This window comes from Pteropus vampyrus, unplaced genomic scaffold, assembly GCF_000151845.1.
Source record: "Pteropus vampyrus isolate Shadow unplaced genomic scaffold, Pvam_2.0 Scaffold60, whole genome shotgun sequence".
Lineage (NCBI taxonomy): Eukaryota > Metazoa > Chordata > Mammalia > Chiroptera > Pteropodidae > Pteropus > Pteropus vampyrus.
Genome location: NW_011888841.1, coordinates 1721956 through 1743256, shown reverse-complemented (window position 1 = coordinate 1743256; position 21301 = coordinate 1721956). Strand labels below are relative to the sequence as shown.

At 36.7% G+C, this 21301-nt stretch overlaps 1 protein-coding gene across 1 annotated transcript in view; it reads left to right on the top strand.

Moving 5' to 3' along the window:
• Positions 1-21301, top strand: part of DNAH14 (dynein axonemal heavy chain 14) — a 221193-nt gene that overhangs the window by 156482 nt on the left and 43410 nt on the right. The window contains exons 53-64 of the mRNA XM_011360885.1: positions 864-946; positions 1976-2084; positions 2617-2742; positions 5554-5648; positions 8930-9089; positions 10527-10658; positions 11044-11139; positions 13901-14041; positions 15349-15564; positions 17766-17996; positions 18377-18498; positions 20380-20624. Of these exons, the coding sequence (XP_011359187.1) occupies positions 864-946; positions 1976-2084; positions 2617-2742; positions 5554-5648; positions 8930-9089; positions 10527-10658; positions 11044-11139; positions 13901-14041; positions 15349-15564; positions 17766-17996; positions 18377-18498; positions 20380-20624 (1756 nt within the window). The remainder of the gene's footprint in view (positions 1-863; positions 947-1975; positions 2085-2616; positions 2743-5553; positions 5649-8929; positions 9090-10526; positions 10659-11043; positions 11140-13900; positions 14042-15348; positions 15565-17765; positions 17997-18376; positions 18499-20379; positions 20625-21301) is intronic.

Here is a 21301-nt window from a genome sequence, read left to right as displayed (position 1 = left end):
ATGACTGCACCTCCCACCTGGCGGATAAACACAGTCAAGCTCCCTGTCTGGAGCCAGGCCAGTTAGGAATGTGATTAAGAGGCACTGGCCTCAGGAAGCCAGCAGGAAGCCCAGGGTAGCGTTTAGACGTTTAGATGAGGTTCTGTGCTAGGTAAATATAGGCCTGACTTTTACATAAGAAGTGGCAACATCAACAGCAGCATTTTGGGAGTCAGGGTCTAATATTATTAAGTTTTTGTTAGCAGAGTCAGGTGGAGTGTGGCAGATTCAACGCCAATTAAATTCAGAGCAGTTGCTATAGTCTGTGAATACGATGAAGCTAAAAGGAATCATTTCGTTCGTTAAGTTTATATTGTCCTGGTGTTTTAAGTAAAGGCTGTTCTCCCCTAGAGTTAGCAGTGCCTGGGGTCTTTCTGAAAGTCCTCAGGTTAAGATTTTTGTTGATCAGAAGTTAAATGGAGGACGAAGTCTGGCTAGATCGGCCAGATGCCCTGTCGATAACAGTCAAGAGAAACTAGTAGATCCTCCTTCCACCTCTAACCTCCGCGTTTTGGAGGTGTCCCCTCTCAACCTCATAGGTTGTTGCTCCCTATTCTAAGCCACATGATTGCGTGACCAGTCCCTGTCACAATCACATCACCTTTCTCCCGTGTTTCCCATGTCCGCCCCCGCCCCTCACCCCAGTATCCCCAGACATGTCCCCAGGCGGCTCAGTAGTTTGTTCCTTATATATGACGTAGGATCCTAGAACATCTCCTGACCCCTGGCGCACAGGTCATACCAGGACCACCTTAAAAGCTGTCGTCACGTATGCCCGGTCATTATCATTAATATTCATAGCTGCTTACATCCATCTCGCACAGCTAAGTGGTAGAAGAAGCATCAGCTTACAGGTCCCCAGCTCCTCTCGGCTCCTCACACCTTTCGGCAGCCCAGTTTCCCAGGGGTAGATGTGGGAGAAGAAAAAGCGGGGAGGGTTAATGCTGTGGCTTGGGTCTCTCACAGCCAGCGTGTGCCTCTTCCCAACCCCAGAACTCATAATTCAACATTCTGTTTAAATGGGAAGTCTTCTTCTGCAGAATGACCACATCTAAAGCCCAAATTGCCTATCCTGAGTGTGAGCTTCGGTTACCCAATTACCTTTTTCAGTTTGTCCTTTAAGAGTTCATTTTATTTTTAATAGCACCTGCTTCTTGATATGTTTACAGATTAAATGCTAAGCACACTTGTTCTAGCATACACAGCACAGAACAAATAGTAACTCTGAGTAATTAAATAGACTTGTATTTTAGGAAGATCACTCTAGTATGAGATTAGACTGGGGAATAAATTGGAGAGATACAAGAATAAAAACAAGGACGTGGTTCCACAGTGTAGCGGTGAGCACGTCTCCTTTACACGCAGAAGGTCCTAGGTTCGTGCCCCAGTTCAGCCACAGTCCATGGCATGGTTCAGCCATGCCACCCTGAACAAGCCCAATGTCTGATCTTGGAAGCTAAGCAGGGTCGGGCCTGGTTAATACTTAGATGGGAGACCACCTAGGGAGACCAGGTGCTGTAGGCATAAATAGTACTAATAAATAATTTTAAAAAATAAAAACAGGATTTGAGAGTTATCGTAGTAATCTAGATGCGAAGTCCCTCTGCCAATACCACATAACCTTGATTACTGTCACTATGTAATGAGTCTTACAATCAAGTGGAGTGATTCTACCCACTTTGTTATTCTTTTACACAATTATTTGAATTATCCTAGTTCATATATCTTTCCATTTAAATTTTATAATAAGCTTGACTATCTACAAAAAACATCTGACCGCAATTTCGATAGGAACTGCATTAAACCTATTTATCAATTTGGGGAGAATTGACACCTTTACCCTGTTGTCTTCCATTCCGTGATCACAGTATATCTTGCTTTGCTAATATTTTGTTGCATCTTACACCTGTTAACATTTTTTTTTTTTTGCCTTCAGGAACCGTTTCCATATGGGTCTATCCAAGATTCTAGAAGCAACCACTCTAGTTACAGATATGCAGGAGGAGCTCTTGATTCTTGGCCCTCAGATAGAACAAAAGACAAAGGTATATTTCATTTAAAGTCTCTTTTTAAAGATTTTAAAGTTTAATATCAAACAGTGTTTGAAAGCAAAGTCTCTGGTATTTGACAAGTGTGGATTAAAATTCTCACTTTGTTACCATGCAACCGTGTAATCTCTCTTAGTCTCAATTTTCTTATCTGTAAAATGAGGAAAAGAGCAACAGTAATAGCAAAATATTAACATCATTTTCTTTACTAATTAAATGTGAGAATAGGTACATAACTAATAATAAAAATTGACATAGAAAATTCTGTAGTTATCAGTTAAATCCATCTGAAATGTGCTGTGGTCAGTTGCAAGCTGCCACGTGTCCTAAAGATCATTACTTGTTATTATTCTTTATGTGTATGATATGAAATGATATTTATTATAGTCATCCCTCAGTCTATTAAACACATATATTTCAAGCTGATTTTGATCAGTTTTATAGGAATGAAATAAGCTATTTGAATTTCTCTTTACAAAAGATCATGTCTCTTAAAATTCATGTTAAGAAGAATTGTTTGGTTCATTAGGAAACAGAAATCTTAATGGAAAAACTACAGAAAGATTCACAAGTAGTTGAGAAAGTTCAGATGCTTGTCAAACAGGATGAAGAAATTATGGCAGAAGAAGTACGAATTGTGGAAAACTATGCTCAGGTAAAATTAAAATACGATCATTAAAAATCATTTGGAGATTTGCAAAATCATTTCCTAATCCCCAAATTTAACAGGTCAGGCTTTTTAATGTATAGTGCTCCAACTTTGGATACTTTTCATATTTATTGAGTATCTACAAATATTTATTGAGTATCTACTACGTGTAAGACACTATCAGATGAAAAGAGGGAGTACAAGGACACAGGGTCCTTGTTCTTGAGGGACCTATAATCCTTACAAGAGACAGATAAGCCAGTTCTTCTGGTTACAATGAACAGAAACTCACTGAAGCCATGTCAGAACTACACGTGGCCTCCAAGAGGAACATCCGCAGGAAGTAAAGCAGCTCTGGGGACTATCTGTTTGGTGCGTGTCGCTTCCCTTATTGACTGAGTAATTCTCTCTTTTTTAACTGACCTGCTGCTCCTCTCAATCCTCTTTAGCCAGAATCCCACCAGGAAACAGTCTGCGGTAGCAGGTAACCAAATGTTCAGTAGCCCCACCCCGCCTCTCAGAGGAGGCAGAGAATGGAGTTTCATTTGTCTTCCATAAGCAAAGGTTTTTAATCGAGCAACTCCGGCAATTTATAATATCTATCATATATATGTATATATATGCCTATACCCCTAATATCTATGTACTTATTTATACATGAGCTACTCTCATTAGCTAATGTCCCAAAGCGCAATAAATACCCAGGTTTATTGTGAGCAGTAGCAAATGTGAATACATATTTCCAATGGTCCTTTTAGTGATTTCTAAATATTTGTCTGGCTTCTTGTCAGAGCTGAATAGATCATCCCCGTTTTCACCTTATAACACGGCTGAAGAAGAGTTTACACCAGGGATGAGAGAGGTCTCAGCCTGCCCTTTACTCCTGTCCGTGTTTTAAGAGCTAGTTTGCTTCAAACTGGGTAACATAGTCAGTAAATCTCCTTACATGAAAGCTAATACTTATTTAGAGTAAGTAAAGAAATCAGATAATATATAAATGTTTAAAAGCTGACAATTATTATAAACATCACGAGGTCTAGAAAAATTACAATACAGTTTAGTAATTAACTGCCTTCCACACCTCCTACTACTTTTTTTCTGCATTTTTTCACTGTGTACTGATCCCTTCTTCACATGATAATGATTCTGTAATATCATCTCCTATAAAATCTTTACTAATGTTGATTAAAATGTGCTTTTCATTTCTGATAGTTTGTGAAAGTTTTTGTCAACTTCATAACTCATCACTGATAATGTCATGAACATTTTTATTAGTATTACTTTCAAATTTGATCAAACTAGCAGTGGCATTTCAGTTTCTTGTGCAGTGATTAATTTTAAATACTGTTTGAATTGACAATATTCATTAACCAGTTTTCCATCAATATCTTCATAACTGAGGTATTTTCTGGTATTTATATTTTCATTAATGTTAATATGTCTTGCAAACTCAGCCAAAAACTTGAGTTTTTCTAGTATAATTATATGATGCATTTTTCATTAATTGGATTATTAAACAGACCCAAACCCAAATCATTACTTCTATCCTAAATTTATTTTTTCTCATAATGAATTCTTGCTTTTGGCATGATCTGAAAAGTTTCATTACATTTTACTCCACAATCTCAAAATAATCTCTATCAATTTTAACACACAATTACTTTTAACATTCTACAAATTTTTGTCTTAATTATTTATTCATAAATAAAAATTAAAATGATAAAATAAGACACCTTTCACATATATCTATATAAGGAATCTGTAATTTCTTATTTATTTCATCAAGACATTCCAAAACATCTTTACCTACACCGCCATGCTTACCTAAATACCCAGGAATTCTAATGAACTCTTTTGCTCAACTCCCATCAAAAAAAAAAAAAAGGAAAAATAGATAATAGGTTTAAAATAATATATGCTGCATTATTGAATATACTCATGAAGAACTAAACTTCCATTCTGAGGAGGTATCAATGAAAATCTGACCGTGGACCTTATAATTTTATACATCTGATAAAGGCAAGATTTTCCACAGACCAGATTCTGGATCTATACATTGCAAACCTTGTTTCTCCTCCAGTACTCACACAGTTCTGGTGCTGGCCACTATAGGACAAGTTTCTATCACAATATGACTTCTGGCCCTGCACCTCAATGTCACATCGCCAGGAAAGCTGGAATTTTTTTGGAAGTATTTCTAGAAGTCACTCCTTTTAGAGCTAGCTTGCAACGACTTAATTATACAAAGAAGTGACTGTGAGCGACATAATTATAATTCCCAACTGTGCTCCTTACCCAGATCCTAAAAATGTCCATAGCTATTTCGGTGCCACCTGACTACAGGAAACCTGACAAAGAGTGAGTCAGAGTGTAAAGAGAAATTGTTCTTACCTGATTCCAATTAAAATGTCTTACTTTTGCTAGTCTGACGAAAACACGTGACCTTACAAACACATTGGCACAGCTCTTTCCTGGGCTCTGAAAGGGACTTATGCAGGTGAGAAGCTCTGAAGCCACCTCTAACTGAACCACTCCTCAAAGGGACATCGTGAGTGCTACACTGAGTCCATTAGAGAAGGCAGCAACCACTCGGTGTTTCTGCTTCTCACAGATGGCTTCTCATAGGGGATTGAGCAACACCCTTCATTTAGGTCTGTAAAACACATTTCCAACAGTGTGTACGTACCTAAGTCAGAAGCATAATTTATGGACCTTGTAAAAATGTCAAGTTGTATTTTCCAAGTTTAAAATATAAAAATGTTAAATATGCAACTATATTCATTAATATGTATTTGGAGGCTTGTAACTTTATTGCAGAAAACTGCCAATGAACTAAAAAGTGTACTGCCGGCCTTAGACAAGGCAATCGTGGCTCTAAATGCCCTGGATAAAGCTAATGTCTCTGAATTAAGGTAAGCAGTTTATCTGTTTCTATTGAGTTGGAAAAGCTCAGGATAAAGCATAAATACGTGGCAAAAGTTACTAAGTCTCTATTCCATTTTTAGATTAAGTCATGTTTACCCATCTTGGTTATTTAAAAAATTTTTTATGTGTGTTATATACTGTATCTAATCAATGTTATGGTTCCATCAACTATAAAGACATGGCAGTATTTTATGTCTCCTTAAGAAAGAAAAAATGCTACCAAGTAAACTATATAATTTGCCATTGGCTATCAACTGAATCTCAATCTCAAGAGATGTAAAAATGTGCATCTTAGAATTATTAAAATATTGTATTACCTGGACTAGAAAGAAAAGCCGTAGCGATTATATAAACATCTGACCTGCAGTTCCAAAAATAAGAGGCGATGTTTACAGCACTGCCGTTTATGTGAGTTTAGCTGTAGAGCGTGGGAGATCTGTAGAAATGCAGTAACGCACATCTGGTACTGCACTGTTGGCCACTGGCACAAGATGGGAAGCACTTTCCCTTGTCCCCTTTGCCCAGCTCAGCCTTCCCTGTGTGTGTGGGAAGAGCAGTTAAAGAGAAATTCATAAGGAAATGCAAGAGAAATGAAATACTTTAAGGTACAAAGATTTGAACCTGATGGCTCTAACTTGAATCTTTAGGAGAGATAATTTTTAACGTAAGCTCTTCAACTCTCCAAACAATTGGAACTGTCAGAATGTGTTGAGTTTTCCATTATTTATAGAAAGATGCAGAAATATGCAGCACATCTCCAGTGATATTTATGACATGTTATTAACTCTAGGGATAAGAATAGCAAATGGCCAAAAAAAAGGTGGGGGGGGGAGGGTTTAATCAATGTATTTTTACAGGAAGAACAGAACATGTCGCAAGGCTGAAGGTGTATCCCACCTAAAGTTGCATTCATTCAGCGGCTACACTGAGTGCACACTGTGTGACAGGCCCCATTCTAGGTGCCAAAGTCACAGCACGTAAACGTTGGAGAAGGGCTCTCTGCTGAGTGACAGTAAAGCGGAGAACTGAATGAGGTTTGACATGGCCCAGGAAGGAATCTAGAGAAGGAGTGGTCTAAGCAGAAGAAACGGAAAGCACAAGCGTCTTAAGGCAGACACGTGCTTGCCGGGTTTCAGGAGCTGCTAAAGACCGGGATGCCTGACACTCTGTGAGCGAGAGGGAGTGTCAGGAGATGACCCCAGAGAAGCAGCAGGGCCCAGCCCTTCCCCAGCAGAGTCCCCTCTGTACCTGTGACTTTGTTCTGGAAGTTCTATTCTCTTAGCTTTCCTTTGGCAGGTATTCCCAAGGGAGAGAGATCAGCTCAGATTCCCTTCAGCCTAATTTCCATGGGGCGGTGTGGTATAGTGGTTAAGCATGTGAGCTCTGGTACTGAGTGTCCTCGGTTGGAATCCTGGTCCTGCCACTTTCTAGTTACATAGACTGTCTGAGCCTCAATTTCCTTTTTATGCAATAACAGATGTTGAGGGGATTGGATGAGTTGAAACATGTTAAAATGCTTAGAATAGAGTCTGGGATAAGGCACGCGCTCAGTAAAAGTTGCTTCAATGCTAAGAGGTTTCCTCAGATCAAGTAGGTCCTTTTTCTTGCTCTAGTGCAAAAAACCTAAAGAAAACTATCCTTGTCCTTGAATTCGTCCTTGAATTTTTTTTAATATAGTCCTCGTGAGGTCAATAGTGTACATTTCACTTCATTTCAGTAAATGAAATGCCTTATAATAGGGTCTTGGTTGCTATTCTTAGGATATGCAGGAAAGACACCTAGCAGGTGCACAGTTTAGTCCGTTCTTGTTCCTAGCCACCGTTTTCATCATCAAAATGCAAATGATTGCCCGTGACAGTACAGTCCTTTGCCAATTTGCAACATTAGCCACAAGAAGAAGGAAGAAGAAAGTAGAAAATGCAGATCGGAGTAAACCAGTAAGGGTCCAAGACAGAGTGTTTCTGTGTAGCAACAGAGGACTTTAAAGCAAATTGTGTCGACAGGACTCGCTTTGGATCAAATATCTGGTTCTGGAAAGTGGCGCCTACATTAAACTATAGTCAGTTCGATCCTACTTTCCCTTTAATTTACGTTAACATTTCATAGATAATACATTTTTGTCTTAATTTGACTACGTTCCCATCGTGATTGCTTTAAAGAGAGTCGAGGCGAAGTTGAGGGATAAGTTTGTTTTGGGAACTCTCATTCCTCTTCCGTGAACCTAGTCTCTTTCTTGCTGCTTCTTCTGTTACTATCTTTCTCATTATTTCAGAAAAGCCAGACTGATAACCTCAGAAAAGCAACCTGATTAATCACTTCTAAGTAAGGTATCGATGATTTAGTGATTTAGTCCTCCTGAAAAAAATATCTACATTTTAAAAGACCGTTAAAGAGAACAAAGATTACTATAATTGAATGAATCGCCAATGACAACATTCAAGGCAGGGGGACCTTCCTGGTAACCCCTGTAGATAATGTTGGCCATATCAACTTGGCTTCATCGCCTCCCTTCTTTGGGGAAGTCTATACGATTTTCATTTGAGGGAGACTCATTACCCTGGATAGACCTGTCCCTTTAGTTCCAAGTCCCAAATGCTGTTGTACAGCAGTCACCACCCGCATGGCTGTTCACTGAAACTTACTTCTTGTGAATGTCACTCTGACCTCTGGATTTCCAAAGTGTCGGCTTCTCATCAGTGGTGCAGAGGCTTGTCACTTGATTAGGACACAGCTAAGAGGCAGTTCCCAACGTTCCAGTAACGACATCAGTGGCGACTTGAGAGACAAATTCCCACCCATCTCCTCCTCCCACTCTGTTGTATCAGTGATCTTTATGGTGGGAATTTGAGATCGAGATGAAGAAAAGTCTTCATCAGGGGATATGTTTAAGGGAAGTTGCACCTCATAGCACCCCTTAAATCACAAGAGAAGGGCTGACGCCCAACTCCCCTACCCTGTCTCAGGCTTGTAGCCATCAGTAAATCAACACTACGATGAAACAGGAAGAACTCTGCAGAGAATACTCTCATAGTGAAAGAATTAACCTATGACGGAGATGTTCTCCATATTTAAGTTTGATGCATTTCATCTTCCTAAAGCAAAGATACCCATATGTTAAAGATACCCACATTTTTAAAGATGCCCAAATAATGAAAAAGGCTCTATGTCGGCAAATAGTTCTCCTCGTCAAAATTCCTGTTAAAACTCGGTGTATATTGTCTTCTGATTTTACTGGGGAAGCTGATGAGATTTTCACTGTCTATTGCAGAGTATACACACGTCCCCCTTTCCTTGTGCTGACGGTCATGAACGCAGTTTGTATTCTTCTGCAAAAGAAACCTAACTGGGCTACTGCAAAGTTGCTTCTTTCAGAGACTGGTTTCTTAAAAAAATTGATTAACCTGGACAAGGACAGCATACCTGAGAAGGTAAAAAGTTCGCCACTAATTAACGCTTCATTGATGCATCCTATAGTTATGATCTATGGAAGTCAAAATTGGTATCGTGTATTAGAAAGGGGAGACAGTGGTCAAAGTTCAAAGATCAGAGAGCAAGCCGTATCTCCAAACACGATAGGTTTCCTGGAAGTGTGCAGGAAAAGCAAGATGTCGCTGAAACTGGAAAATGTGTCATGTCTCATCAGAATGAGATTAGAGAACAGCCCAACAGTGGGAGAAAGTCTTTCCGGATGGATTGCGTTACACCGTGAAGGTGCAACGAGTGGATAAATTTTTTTCGCAATATAATTGACATATAACATTGTATTTGTTTCAGGTGTACAGCATAATGATTCAATATCTGTATATATTGCAGAATGATCACCACAGTGAGTCTAGTAAACATCCATCATTACACATGGTTTCCTTTTTTTCTCGTTATGATAACTTTTTAGATCAACTCCCTTAACGACTTTCAAATATAGAATATACAGTATTATTAACTATAGTCACCATGCTGTATATTACATCCATAGGCATTGTTTATATTCTAACTGGAATTTTGTGTCTTTTGACCACCATCCCCCATTTCACCCATTCCCCTCGCCTCTCCCCCACCTCTGGCAACCACCAATCTGTTCTCTGTATCTGTGAATTTGTTTTTTGTTTTTTTTATTTTAGGTTCTACATATAAATAAAATCATACACTTTTGGTAGGTGATATGTTTGTAGGAATTTATCTATATCTTTTAGGTTGTTCATTTTATTGGCCTATGATTATTCATAGTAGTCTCTAATAATCCTTTGTATTTCTGTAGTATCAGTTATAATGGCTCCTTTTTCATTTCTGACTTGATTTATTTGAGCCCTCTCTCTTTTTTTCTTGGTGAGTCTAAGCCACAGGTTTTTTTGGTGCATGTCCTGCCAAAGCAAGCCCTAGCCAGAGGTTTTTCAACTTGGTTAATCTCTTCAAAAAAACAAATATTAGTTTTATTGATCTTTTCTATTGTCCCTTAGTCAGTTCCGTTTATTTCTGCTCTGATCTTTGTTATTTCCTTCCTTCTACTAACTTTGGACTTCATTCGCTTAAGAAAAAGATTCCATATCTCCATGCACACCAAATTTTGCAGAGCTGGAGAAAGTTAACCTGTTTTCTTTTTGTAAAATGGAGTTCTTTTTTAAAAATCTGTAATAAAGCTACTGTAACAACAATAGCAATAACAAGATATCTGTAAAAGAGGTTTTCCCTCTCCTTTTAAAAAAAATTACTGGCGCTAGAGCCAGTTTGTACCTAGGTGTATATTCTACTGTTGAAGAGTAGTTGAGTATTTCTTATATGAAATAAAATTTCATTCTAAGGTAGATCGGGGAAACTTCAAACCAATAACAGTTCTTTCTCCTGTAATACATGGACTGTGTTCTCTCTAGGTTTTCATTAAGCTGAAGAAAATTTTAAACTTACCTGATTTCAACCCAAACAAGATCGCTCTAGTATCTGTTGCTTGTTGCTCCATGTGCCAGTGGGTCATAGCTCTGAATAACTACCACGAAGTACAGAAGGTATGCTTATCCTCCTAAATATAACAATTTGGAAGTGATACATTACAGTGATTAAATTTCCAGAAATAATTTTTATTTAACAATACTCAAATGAACTTCTGTGGAAGGAATATCTAATGAAAAACACTTGAATCAAACATATTATGCTAACTCACATAGATATCAAGCGCCTCTGTCAAATTTTTTCATTCTCTATGCTTTTGTACTATTTGTTTTAATGTGTTTCACCATATTAAACTACTTTATATTTCTTTTTTGTACACATAATTCTAGGAAAGCTAATTTTAAGAGTTAACGCTTATAATTGTTTTTTAAACATAAGTGGCATTTTTTAAAGTGAACTTGAGGTTTTTTAACACTTAAATGTTGTGACATTCTTTTCAAGCTGGTGGGCCCTAAACAAATCCAAGTAGCTGAAGCTCAAAATGTTCTAAAAATTGCACGGCAAAGGCTGGCAGAAAAACAAAGAGGTTTACAGCTGGTAAGAAATTTTTTTACTTGTTAAACTATCAACACTCTTATAAACTAGAAAAAAAATCAGGAAAAAGTAAGTATCTCGTAATCTGTTTAAGATAAAATGGGAATAATAATAAAAGTAGTAAGAGGTTAGTTAATATTAAGTAAATACTATAGATACTATACATGAAGATCTTAGTACCTGCCACATAATAGAACACGCAATAATATTAATTACTATTATGTCAATAATATATTATTTTATGATTTTACCAAATTTCTTCCAGGAGATATTTGTAACTTTGGTCTACCAACGACACTCGGTATTAATCTGTGTTCTTAAAACGTTCTGCTTAACCTGTTTATATCAATTACTCTGTTACTTCAAAAAGACATGGTTATTCCTTAAATGTCTTGGTTTTAAATTAAAACGTAGTATCACTATGAGAACTAGAAGTAGAATTGAGATCATCAATCCCTGTCTCCTCTTTAACTCACTTACATTTTAAGAGTAAATAAAATAATATACTTCAGAAATGGCAGTCCAGCAAATTCAGCCCATTGGCATCTTTTGTTTGGCTTGTACAAAAGTTGAGGTAGTTATCAAAATTTTTAATCTAGGGATTTCACTTAAAATGTGAGTTTCTATCTTCTCTTGAAAATTCAGAAGACCTGGCAACCCTGGGCTCGTGCTCTCACTTGGCTATGATAAGGCCTTTACTTAACTTCAAGTATTTTTATTACCGGCCTAGACCCATAGGCCTTTCTTGCAAACTCAGATATGTAAAAAGTATTGGACGTATTTTGAAAGTATTTTCAATTTTGTTATTTATCCATTCTCCTGATGGCCATGATTTTTTGTGTCTTTAGTATTTTTATTTATTTATCCAACAAATTGTTTATTTATAATGTTATTCTTTTGTTTTTATTATTAAAATAATAAAATGGTAGCCAAGAGAAAGGTAAACTGCAAATTCTAGTTCGAGCCTGACTAATATTCCACATTCCTTTCCATCTCTCAACCGCAGGCTTCCTGAGAAGTTTCTGATATTTTAATTGATTGAACAAGTCTACTTGAAATGTATATTTTTACACTTATGTTTTAAAATTAAGTGCGGTAGTTAACTCCATTGGTTTGAAGCCGTTCGTGGAGGTTTTCTCTTCACTCCACCATGTACTGTCTCCCATTTTAAAAATAAGTCTTGTTCACCTGGACCCTAATATAAAAAAACATTTCTGAAAAAAATCTAGGGAATTTGGGGAGAAATAGACAATGCCAGAACTTATCGTATTACATGGGTGTTCATTAAAAATGCCACCTTATCATAAACTATATAAATGTCTAACCAGTGTACTGGATACTTGAAACTAATAATAAAATAAAATGCTAAAAAAAAAAAAAAGAAAAAAAAGTCACCTTAAAGGGAACACAGTGCCTGTTATTATAATAGAAATTTTATGGGTTTAATTGAATTAGTAAGCTTACACTTTAATATATAAATAACTCACTAGGTCATGAGTAGGAAGGGAGTTTTCTCAGAGTCATCAAAACGGGAATGAGCAAGCAGACAAAACAACATAATATATAAAAGAGTAAATAACTGAATAATTATTTTGGGTAAACCAGGAATAAATAATAAGTCATTAGAGTAAGCATGCCAAAAGTAGCTAATGTGTATATATATTTTTTAAATTAGCTAATGTGTATATATATTTTTTAAATCCTCATTAAATGGGAGGAAAAATCACAAATCGCAAACTGTGTTCAATAAGCACAATTTTGTATATATAATTATGTATACATACCATGTTCGGGTCTCCATGCTAAACTCAGTCTTCCAAGATTTTGAGAAGACATGAAAATCTTTCAAAACTATAAATAACAGTAAAAGGATAATAAGACTATGAGACCACAACTCAAGAAATAACATCGGACAGTTTGTAAACAGCGCATCAGTGTGGGTTTAACGAGACTGAGACTTCATGACAGCTGAAGTTGATAAGGATTTTAAGGACTTAAAAATAAGTCTTGTTCACCTGGATCCTGATGTAAAAAATATTACAGGTATAAGGGAAGGATGTGAGCCAAATACCAGAGATGAGAAAATTTAAGGAATGTTTAGGAGATATGAAATAAACCAATCTGACTCAGGTATAATAAAGGAGATGAAATGGAAAGGAAGGTTGGGGTCAGATTGTGGAGGTTTTTATTAAGAGGGCCAAAGCTTTTGACCATATCCTTAGGCTTTCATTTCTATAAGAATTCACCGAATACTTTTGAGCGAGGGTTTTATCAAGGTAAGTGGTGATTTTGAAAACTTCTTTTATCAGCTATTTATGAAAATATGTTTTTGACTGACAGCCTAGGGATAATTTAATAGCCAATTCATCCTTCCAACATAACTTCAAAAATTCGTTAGTTCCCCTGGGCTGGCCGGTGACTCTGGGGTGAAAACATTTTCTTAGAGAAAGAATCTGAATGTGACATAAAATTTTCTCTGTGAAAAATAAATCAGAAAGTGATGAATCTTCAAATGCTAAGATTGTTTTAAAAAAATCTATTGGGGAAGATTATTTTAAATGACATTTTTAAAAAATAATCTTCAATATCAAGGAATCATTCTTTTAATTACTGCAATGTATATTTTCACTGGTAATATAATCCATCTTTCCTGGGAGATGTTCCAGGTTGTGAAAATGAAGTGATTACACACTATATTTGTAATAAATAAGCTCTTGAGGCAAAACGAGAGTAGGATTTGTCTCCATAACAAATTGTCTCTCAGGTTGAAGAACATCTGACATTTTTGCAAGCAACCTACAAAGATATTGTTGCCGAAAAAGAACTGTTAGCAAATCGAAGACAACTGGCCACTAGGCGCCTGCATTGTGCATCTATCTTGCTAACTGCCCTAAAAGATGAGAAGGTATGACTTTTGTTAATTCCTGATGAATTCCTGATGGGCTTGACAAACCCCAAGATGTTATTTTCAGTGGAGGCAAATATATATGTATACCTCCTAAAATGATCTTACTAACCATTTTCTTACTGAGATTAGTAGATGGTCCTATTCAGATAAAAATAAAGGAGTCCTGGGCAAGTAGTCTGAAAACAGAGGTTACAAGCTACAGAGATCAGAAGCTGGTTTCTCTTGTGCCTAGAACGTCAGCACACCATCGTCTCTGAGGCCCAAGTGGACCTGTCAGCGAGGGGTCAGTTCTCTTCTTGTAGCACAGGAACAACCCGCTGAAAGGAAGAAGACGTCACTAAAAAGGAAAAATAAAATTTTATTTTGTTCTGTCGGTCTCCCGACCTCTTTCATCTTATCTTTTTATTTCTCTTCTAATTCATCTTTCTTCTCTAAACCTCAATCCCCAGTGAGCTGACTATAGAGACTTGGTTTTGCCATACCTCAGCCATCTCAAAGGATGTTATAAAATTCTCAAGATAATTTTAATGTAGTTTAACTATTTATATAGATACATGTCCTGGAAAGCTCCTGCAGGCAGGGAGAAGGAGGTTATGAAATCAGACCAATCAGAGGAAGATTACATCCCTCGAAAGACGATTGATGTCCTTGAGAGCCAAGCAGGTGCTGAGAGGCAGTAGACATCAGCATTATCCCAGATTTTAAGGGAGGGTTCTTGCTCCCCATGCTTCGTTTATTGACCAATTAAGCACATACGTGGTTGTAGAAGGAGGATACACAGCCAGAGAACATGGGTCCGGATCTCAGCTACTCCCCTCAGAAGCTTTGTGAACTTGAGCAAGTTGCTCAGCTTCTCTAAACTTCAACGTCCTCATCTTAAAATAATGTCAATGACTTTTACTGAACAGGATATTGAAAGAGTCAAATGAGATTTCCAAAGTAAATTGTCAGATAAATAAGGATTCAATAAATATTGGTCACTATTGTTATTATTGAATACTATTAATAATATATTATAATGAATTGACATACGTTTTTAAATTTTCCTGCTTTATTACACAAGTGATTTGAAGTGGCTGTTGACCTTGATAGGATACTATTGACAAATCCAAGAATAGGACTCATATTCCCCTCAGGTTTGTTTTTAATGGTATTCATTATTAATTATAATACAACTACAACATGAGAAAAGTGATAAAAATAACAATGGTAGATCTAACTTGGAGACCATCCATATCCAAAACATCTCATAATAGTATATTTTATGGCAAGTATCGGTAATTCATTTTTATTTTGACATTTAGACTCGATGGCAGGAAACAATCAATCAAATCGACCAGAAGTTGGAAGGAATTTTGGGTGACATACTTCTTGCAGCAGCGTGCATTGTCTACAGCGGAGTGTTAACAGCAGAATTTCGCCAGTTGATTGTGAACAAATGGGAGAAACTTTGCACTAACAACAACATTTCTTTGTCTTCCAATTTTTCTTTAATTGAAGTCATGGCGCAAAAACATGAGGTAGAAACATTTCTATTATCCAGTTAAGTGGCTGCTATTGTTAATTTGGATTTTGCGTGCATGCGCATTGTTTTCGCTTAGATCTTTCCTCAAAATTATTTGGCTAAATGGAAATACTGAAGTTTGCTCCAGGCCTTAAAGTTATTTTAAGTTACAGTTCTAATACCTCAATTATTTCTACCTCCTGTTTCTCATCCTCTGGGCAAAAGTCACAAAATACCCTTTTTCTCATTATAATCTTACTACCTCGTCTAATAAATATAGCCAATTTCTCTCCTTGAAACTCTTTTCATTAATAAATTGGTGAACTCATTAAGCCACAGGTAATATTCTTAGAAACAGCCAAAAATATGTACCTAACATTTATGAATTTATCAGATAAATACTTGTCTGTCTTTGTAAGTTCTATGCTGATGTTGAAAAGATAAAAAAAAGAACACATTTTTTTTTTATCCCCAGAGAATAATTTTAGACTGGTTCCCCAGCTGAAAACACAACTTAAACTGACCTTTCAACCTACAAAGTCTCAGAAGCAAATATTGTTAATAATGTTAATAATGAATTTAAACCGAAATACATTAATAATTACATTAGATGTCAATGGACTAAATGGCGCAGTTAAAAAGCTAAGATTGTAAGACTATATAAAAATATAAACCAAAACACAAAACAGAAAGCATGTTCTAAAACATAAAGATTGACAGCAGAAAATGGGAAGAAATTTACCATAGATTACCTTTAAAAAAAGGACAAAATAGACTTTAAGGTAAAAAGAGATTACTGGAATTATATAAACTTATGTTACAATAAGAAGTGGTTTAATTCCTCAAGAATATGTTAACAATTCTAAATTTGTTTGTGCCTAATAATGACCCCAAATAATATAAAGCAATCATTAAGAGGACTGCAGATAAAAATGGATAAATCTACAATCACAGTGAAAGATTTTGACATACTTTTGTCTGTACCTCATAGAAGAAGAACATAAGAATCAGTCAGAAAAGATTTGACCAACATCATCAACAAATGGGTTTAATAGGCATATATAAGACACTGTAGCCTACACCTGCAGGTGACACATTCTGTGCAAGCACACATAGAACCTTACCAAAATTGACCATGTAATAGACCACAAATAAAATTTCAACTACTGTCAAAGGGCAGAAATCATACAGAATATATTATTTGATCAAAATGCAATTAAACTAGAAGTCAGTCATTAAAAGTTTCTTTGAAAATCCCCATATTTCTGGAAGTGAGGAAATATGCTCCTAAACGAACCATAGGTCAAAGAATGTACCATAATTGAAAAACTAAAGCATAGGTGAAAGTTTTTCCTTTGAGATTGGAAACATGACAAAGGGTTTTCCTCTATTTCCACTTGTGTTTAACACTGTACCAGAGATCCTCGACAGCGCGGCGAGGCAAAAAATAAATAAATAAAAGATTAAGATTGGAAAAGAAAGAAGAAAGAAAAAAGTATAAATTTTTACAAGTGATATATTATGTACCTAGAAAATCTAAAAGAATACGTAGATACATCATGAACGTTAATAAAAGTTTAGCAATGTTTCTAGAATTAAAGTCAACATACAAAAACCAATTGCATTTCTCTATACCAGTAACAAATAGGGTGTAAAATGTTTTTAGATACCATTTATAATAGCATCGAAATGAATCTGTCAAGAAGTATTATAGAATTTATAGAAATAAAACTATAAAGTATCCTTGGGATCAATTTTAAGAAACCTAAACAAATGAAGAGTTATACTATGTTCATGAATTGGAAGACTCAATATTCTGAAGTTGCCAGTTTTTTCCAAATGGATCTATAGATCTCATGTACAGTAACCCCCCTTTATCTGCAGGGGATATGTTCAAAGACCCCCCCCCGGTGAACGCCTGAGGCCTCAGATAGTACCAAGCGCTATACATTCCTTTCTATATACCTTCTCCCTTAAAGGAAGCAGTTTATAGCTTCTCTTTGGCGTATCGGAATTGCCAGCATCACTACTCTTGTATTTTGGGGGTCATTATTAAGTTAAATAAAGGTTCCTTGAACGCAGGCACTGCAATACCACAACAGCTAATCCAATAACTGAGATGGCTACTAAGAGACTAAAGGGTGGGTGTATGCTGTAGAATATTAAAGATGCAAAGAAGTTTGTGAAACAATGCGAGCACTGATGGTTTCATTCCAGATCAGCCGATGGCATCATCAGGGGCTACCTCTCGGTCAGTATTCAGCGGAGAACGCCATCTTGATCAAGAACGGCCTGCAGTGGCCACTGCTAATTGACCCACATAAACAAGCATACAACTGGATCCGTCAGATGGAAGGATCTAGGCTGCAGGAGCTCTACATTGAGGACAGCAATTACGTCAAAAAAATTGAAAATGCTATGAAAACAGGAGGGAGCATCCTCTTGCAGGTATTTGTACAAAATGACCTAATTCCCGAATTCCATGTAGTTGACATATATGTGCACTAAACGTAAAGACTAAGAGTTTTAAATGACAGGTAACTTTGTCAGGGGAAAAAATGCATGTGTGTGTGTGTGTGCGCGTGTGTGTGTGCGTGTGTATGTACATACACACACACACACACACACACACACACACACGCAGTGAGTTTTCATTGTTTATTTAGTTCTCTCAGATTTGTCTTTTACTGGTGTCCAGATAGTAACAAGATTTACATTTTTTTAAAGCTCTGTCTTTTCTACTGATTTATTTGTTGTAAGATGATTTGGGTTGGTTTATTTATTTATTCATTCATTCATTCATTCATTCAGTCTATTGGGTTTTTCAGAATCTCCCTGAAACATTGGCTCCAAGTTTAAAGGCAATTTTGAAGAAGGATATCTATCAAAGAAGAGGACAGTATTTCATAAGGGTTGATGATTCTGAGATTGAATACAATTCCAAATTTAGGTAACGTCTGTCATAGTTAAACTGAGTCAAACATTCAGACTTTTTGAGACAATAATATTGAAGGTCCCAATAGGTCAGTCTGATAAGCTGGAGGAAGAAGTAAGATTGCATCTAAATGTTCTTTTTATTTTTCATGTTTCCAGTTTTTATGTTTCGTTCATTAGTATACAGAATAGAGAACAGATTTGTATTTATTAAGTCATTGCACACCACCAATGTTTTTCAAACTCTGCCAGATGAAACCTGTAGGTTCCACAAAGAGTCTTCAGAAGCTATGAGGGAAAAGCGACAAACAGAAAGCCGAGTCTCGCTTGATCCAGAGGATGTTGATGTGATCTGTTTGCCTAACATTTTATTTGGACGGGAAAAGCTTCTGCTTCCATTAAAAAAAAAAAAATCCATATTTGATATCTAGAGCAAAAAAAAATAGAGACTTCTCGCCTGGGCAGATAAGCATCATACCGTACTCCAAGCAGTAATGGGGCTTCAGAGATTTGACTCCCACCAGCTAACTTCTCAAAGCAGCGTTATACAGTCAGATATAATTACCACACACATACAATTCCCAAGTGAATAAGACATTTGAGACACATGCATTCCCTCTTTCATTTCATAAGCAGAAGTTTGCTGGGTAAACAAGTAATCGGCAAGGAGCATTAGAAGATGATTTCAATGGCCCCCCGCCCGGTGTATTTAGCTTAGTTACTGGGACTCTGAGAGACTGGTTCTTTGACCAGTGGCCCTGATTCTTAACTCTGCCGGCGCTGAGTCCTCTCTCTTGGGCAGGGCTGTCAAACTCTGACTCTTCAGAATTCTCTTCCAACCTCCTTCCTTCCGTTAAACACTTCCAAAGCACGTTCTTCAAAAACAGCATTCCTAGGATTTTAATAGATGTCACTCAAAAAGGGATCTGGTACTTTTTAAAAGCTCTGGGTTAAAGTTAAACAAGAGTCTTTCCTGGTTAAATAGACTTTTCTTTTTACTAATTAAATAGACTTTTATTTTAATTAAAACTCCTCTGTTTAACAAACCCTCTCCAGAAAATAGCGTCCTACAGAATACCCTTGGAAAACATTAACTCATTCTTTATTTCTCACTAAATGCTACATGATTGGTTAAGGAATAGCTCTAGAAATATTAATAAGTAACGTTTTTCCTGAATTGACAACCTGGTCACCATGTTTGAATTGGGTGTTTGAGGAGGTGGCGGAGGACACTGTTTTAGAGGGTGGACCAGCAAGAGATCCCCACTGTCACTTCCTGTCCATACGATATAGGCAACTTATTTAACCTCTCAAAGCCTCGATTTCACCCTTTATAAAATGGAAAGAGGGCTCTTCCTGTTTTATTGGGTTGCAATGAAGACTAAACAAGACCCAGAATCTGACCACTCCCGGCCACTGCTACTCGTAGCGCCATCATCTCTCACGTGTCAGCCCGTCTCCCAGTGCCCTCCTTGCCCGGCTCCGTCTTCTGCAGACGACTCTCCAGACGGCAGCAGCTAGAGCGGTCCTGTTAAAAACACAGCACGTCTCTCTGCTCAGATCCCTCCACTGGCTTCTTACTCGGGGTGAAAACCACAGTCCTTCCCATGATCTAGTGAGAGGTCAGAACTACCAGTTAGCATTTTTCTTTACTCTGTCTTTTTACTTAGACTAAATATAGTATGGACACGGTTTGTGGTTGTATTTTTTTAAGTCCTAAATAGCAAATGTATTCACATAGTTTAAATCAAGAGCCTACTTGTGTACAAGTCTGAATAACATTAAAAATTAACCTTGTTTACCTCCAGGAGAAATATTTTCTTCCGTTATTAAATATATGTTTCATTTTTTTCCTCTGCATATCCATTGAATAACTGGTGCCTTTCCCATGTTTTAGGTTATACATTTCTACAGAAATAGACAACCCTCATTTTCCTCCATCAGTTTATAACTTTGTTACTATGATCAACTTTACGGTAACATTCCAAGGGTTGCAAGATCAACTCTTATCTACTGTATTAAGTCACGAAGTTCCTCATTTAGAAAATCAGCGTTACCAATTATTGGAGAGTATTTCCCTCGATGCCATGACTCTTGAGGAACTGGAAGAAAAAGCATTAACTGTACTGCAGAACGCACAAGGTAAGTTACTTTGTGATATTGGGAGACCTTTGCAAACTTTTGTGAAGGACGCAATTAAAGTTGTAAGGACCGTATTCTGAATTGGCGCCAAAACTACCCAATCTCCATTTTCACCAAATAAACTGATTGATACAGACAAGTCACTCCATTTCTAAAATTAAAACATTGTGAATTTTGATGTTCCTTGGTTCCTACCCCTGCTTTAGCTCATGTTATAGGACATTTTCTACCATATAATCAGTAAAAGTTGTAGAAAAAATCTCACAGAGACTGGTTAGTTTCCTCCTCGCTCTATGCCTATACTTCGGGTATCTGACATCTATTACGTATGTCAAGTTAGAGTATAGAGAGACCAAAAGATTACATTTGCCCCAAGTGTTAGTAACTAAAATATAAAAGGACACAGTCCAGTACCTTATATGTATTCCATTAAAGTATGATGTTTATTAAAATAGGAGTAGAAATCATTTTCCTCTTTAACACAAGAAGTGTCTAAGAAACCATAGTCTTTAAATGCAAACAATATAATGTATTAGATGATGAACAACTAAACAACTAAATATAAAACGTTGTAAGTTCCTAGGGCACATTGATGCACTTGCTTCTAAAAAGGATTCTGAATACTCAATTTCAACATGGAGGAGGGGTTTCTCCATACCAACAAGCAGTGTGGCACC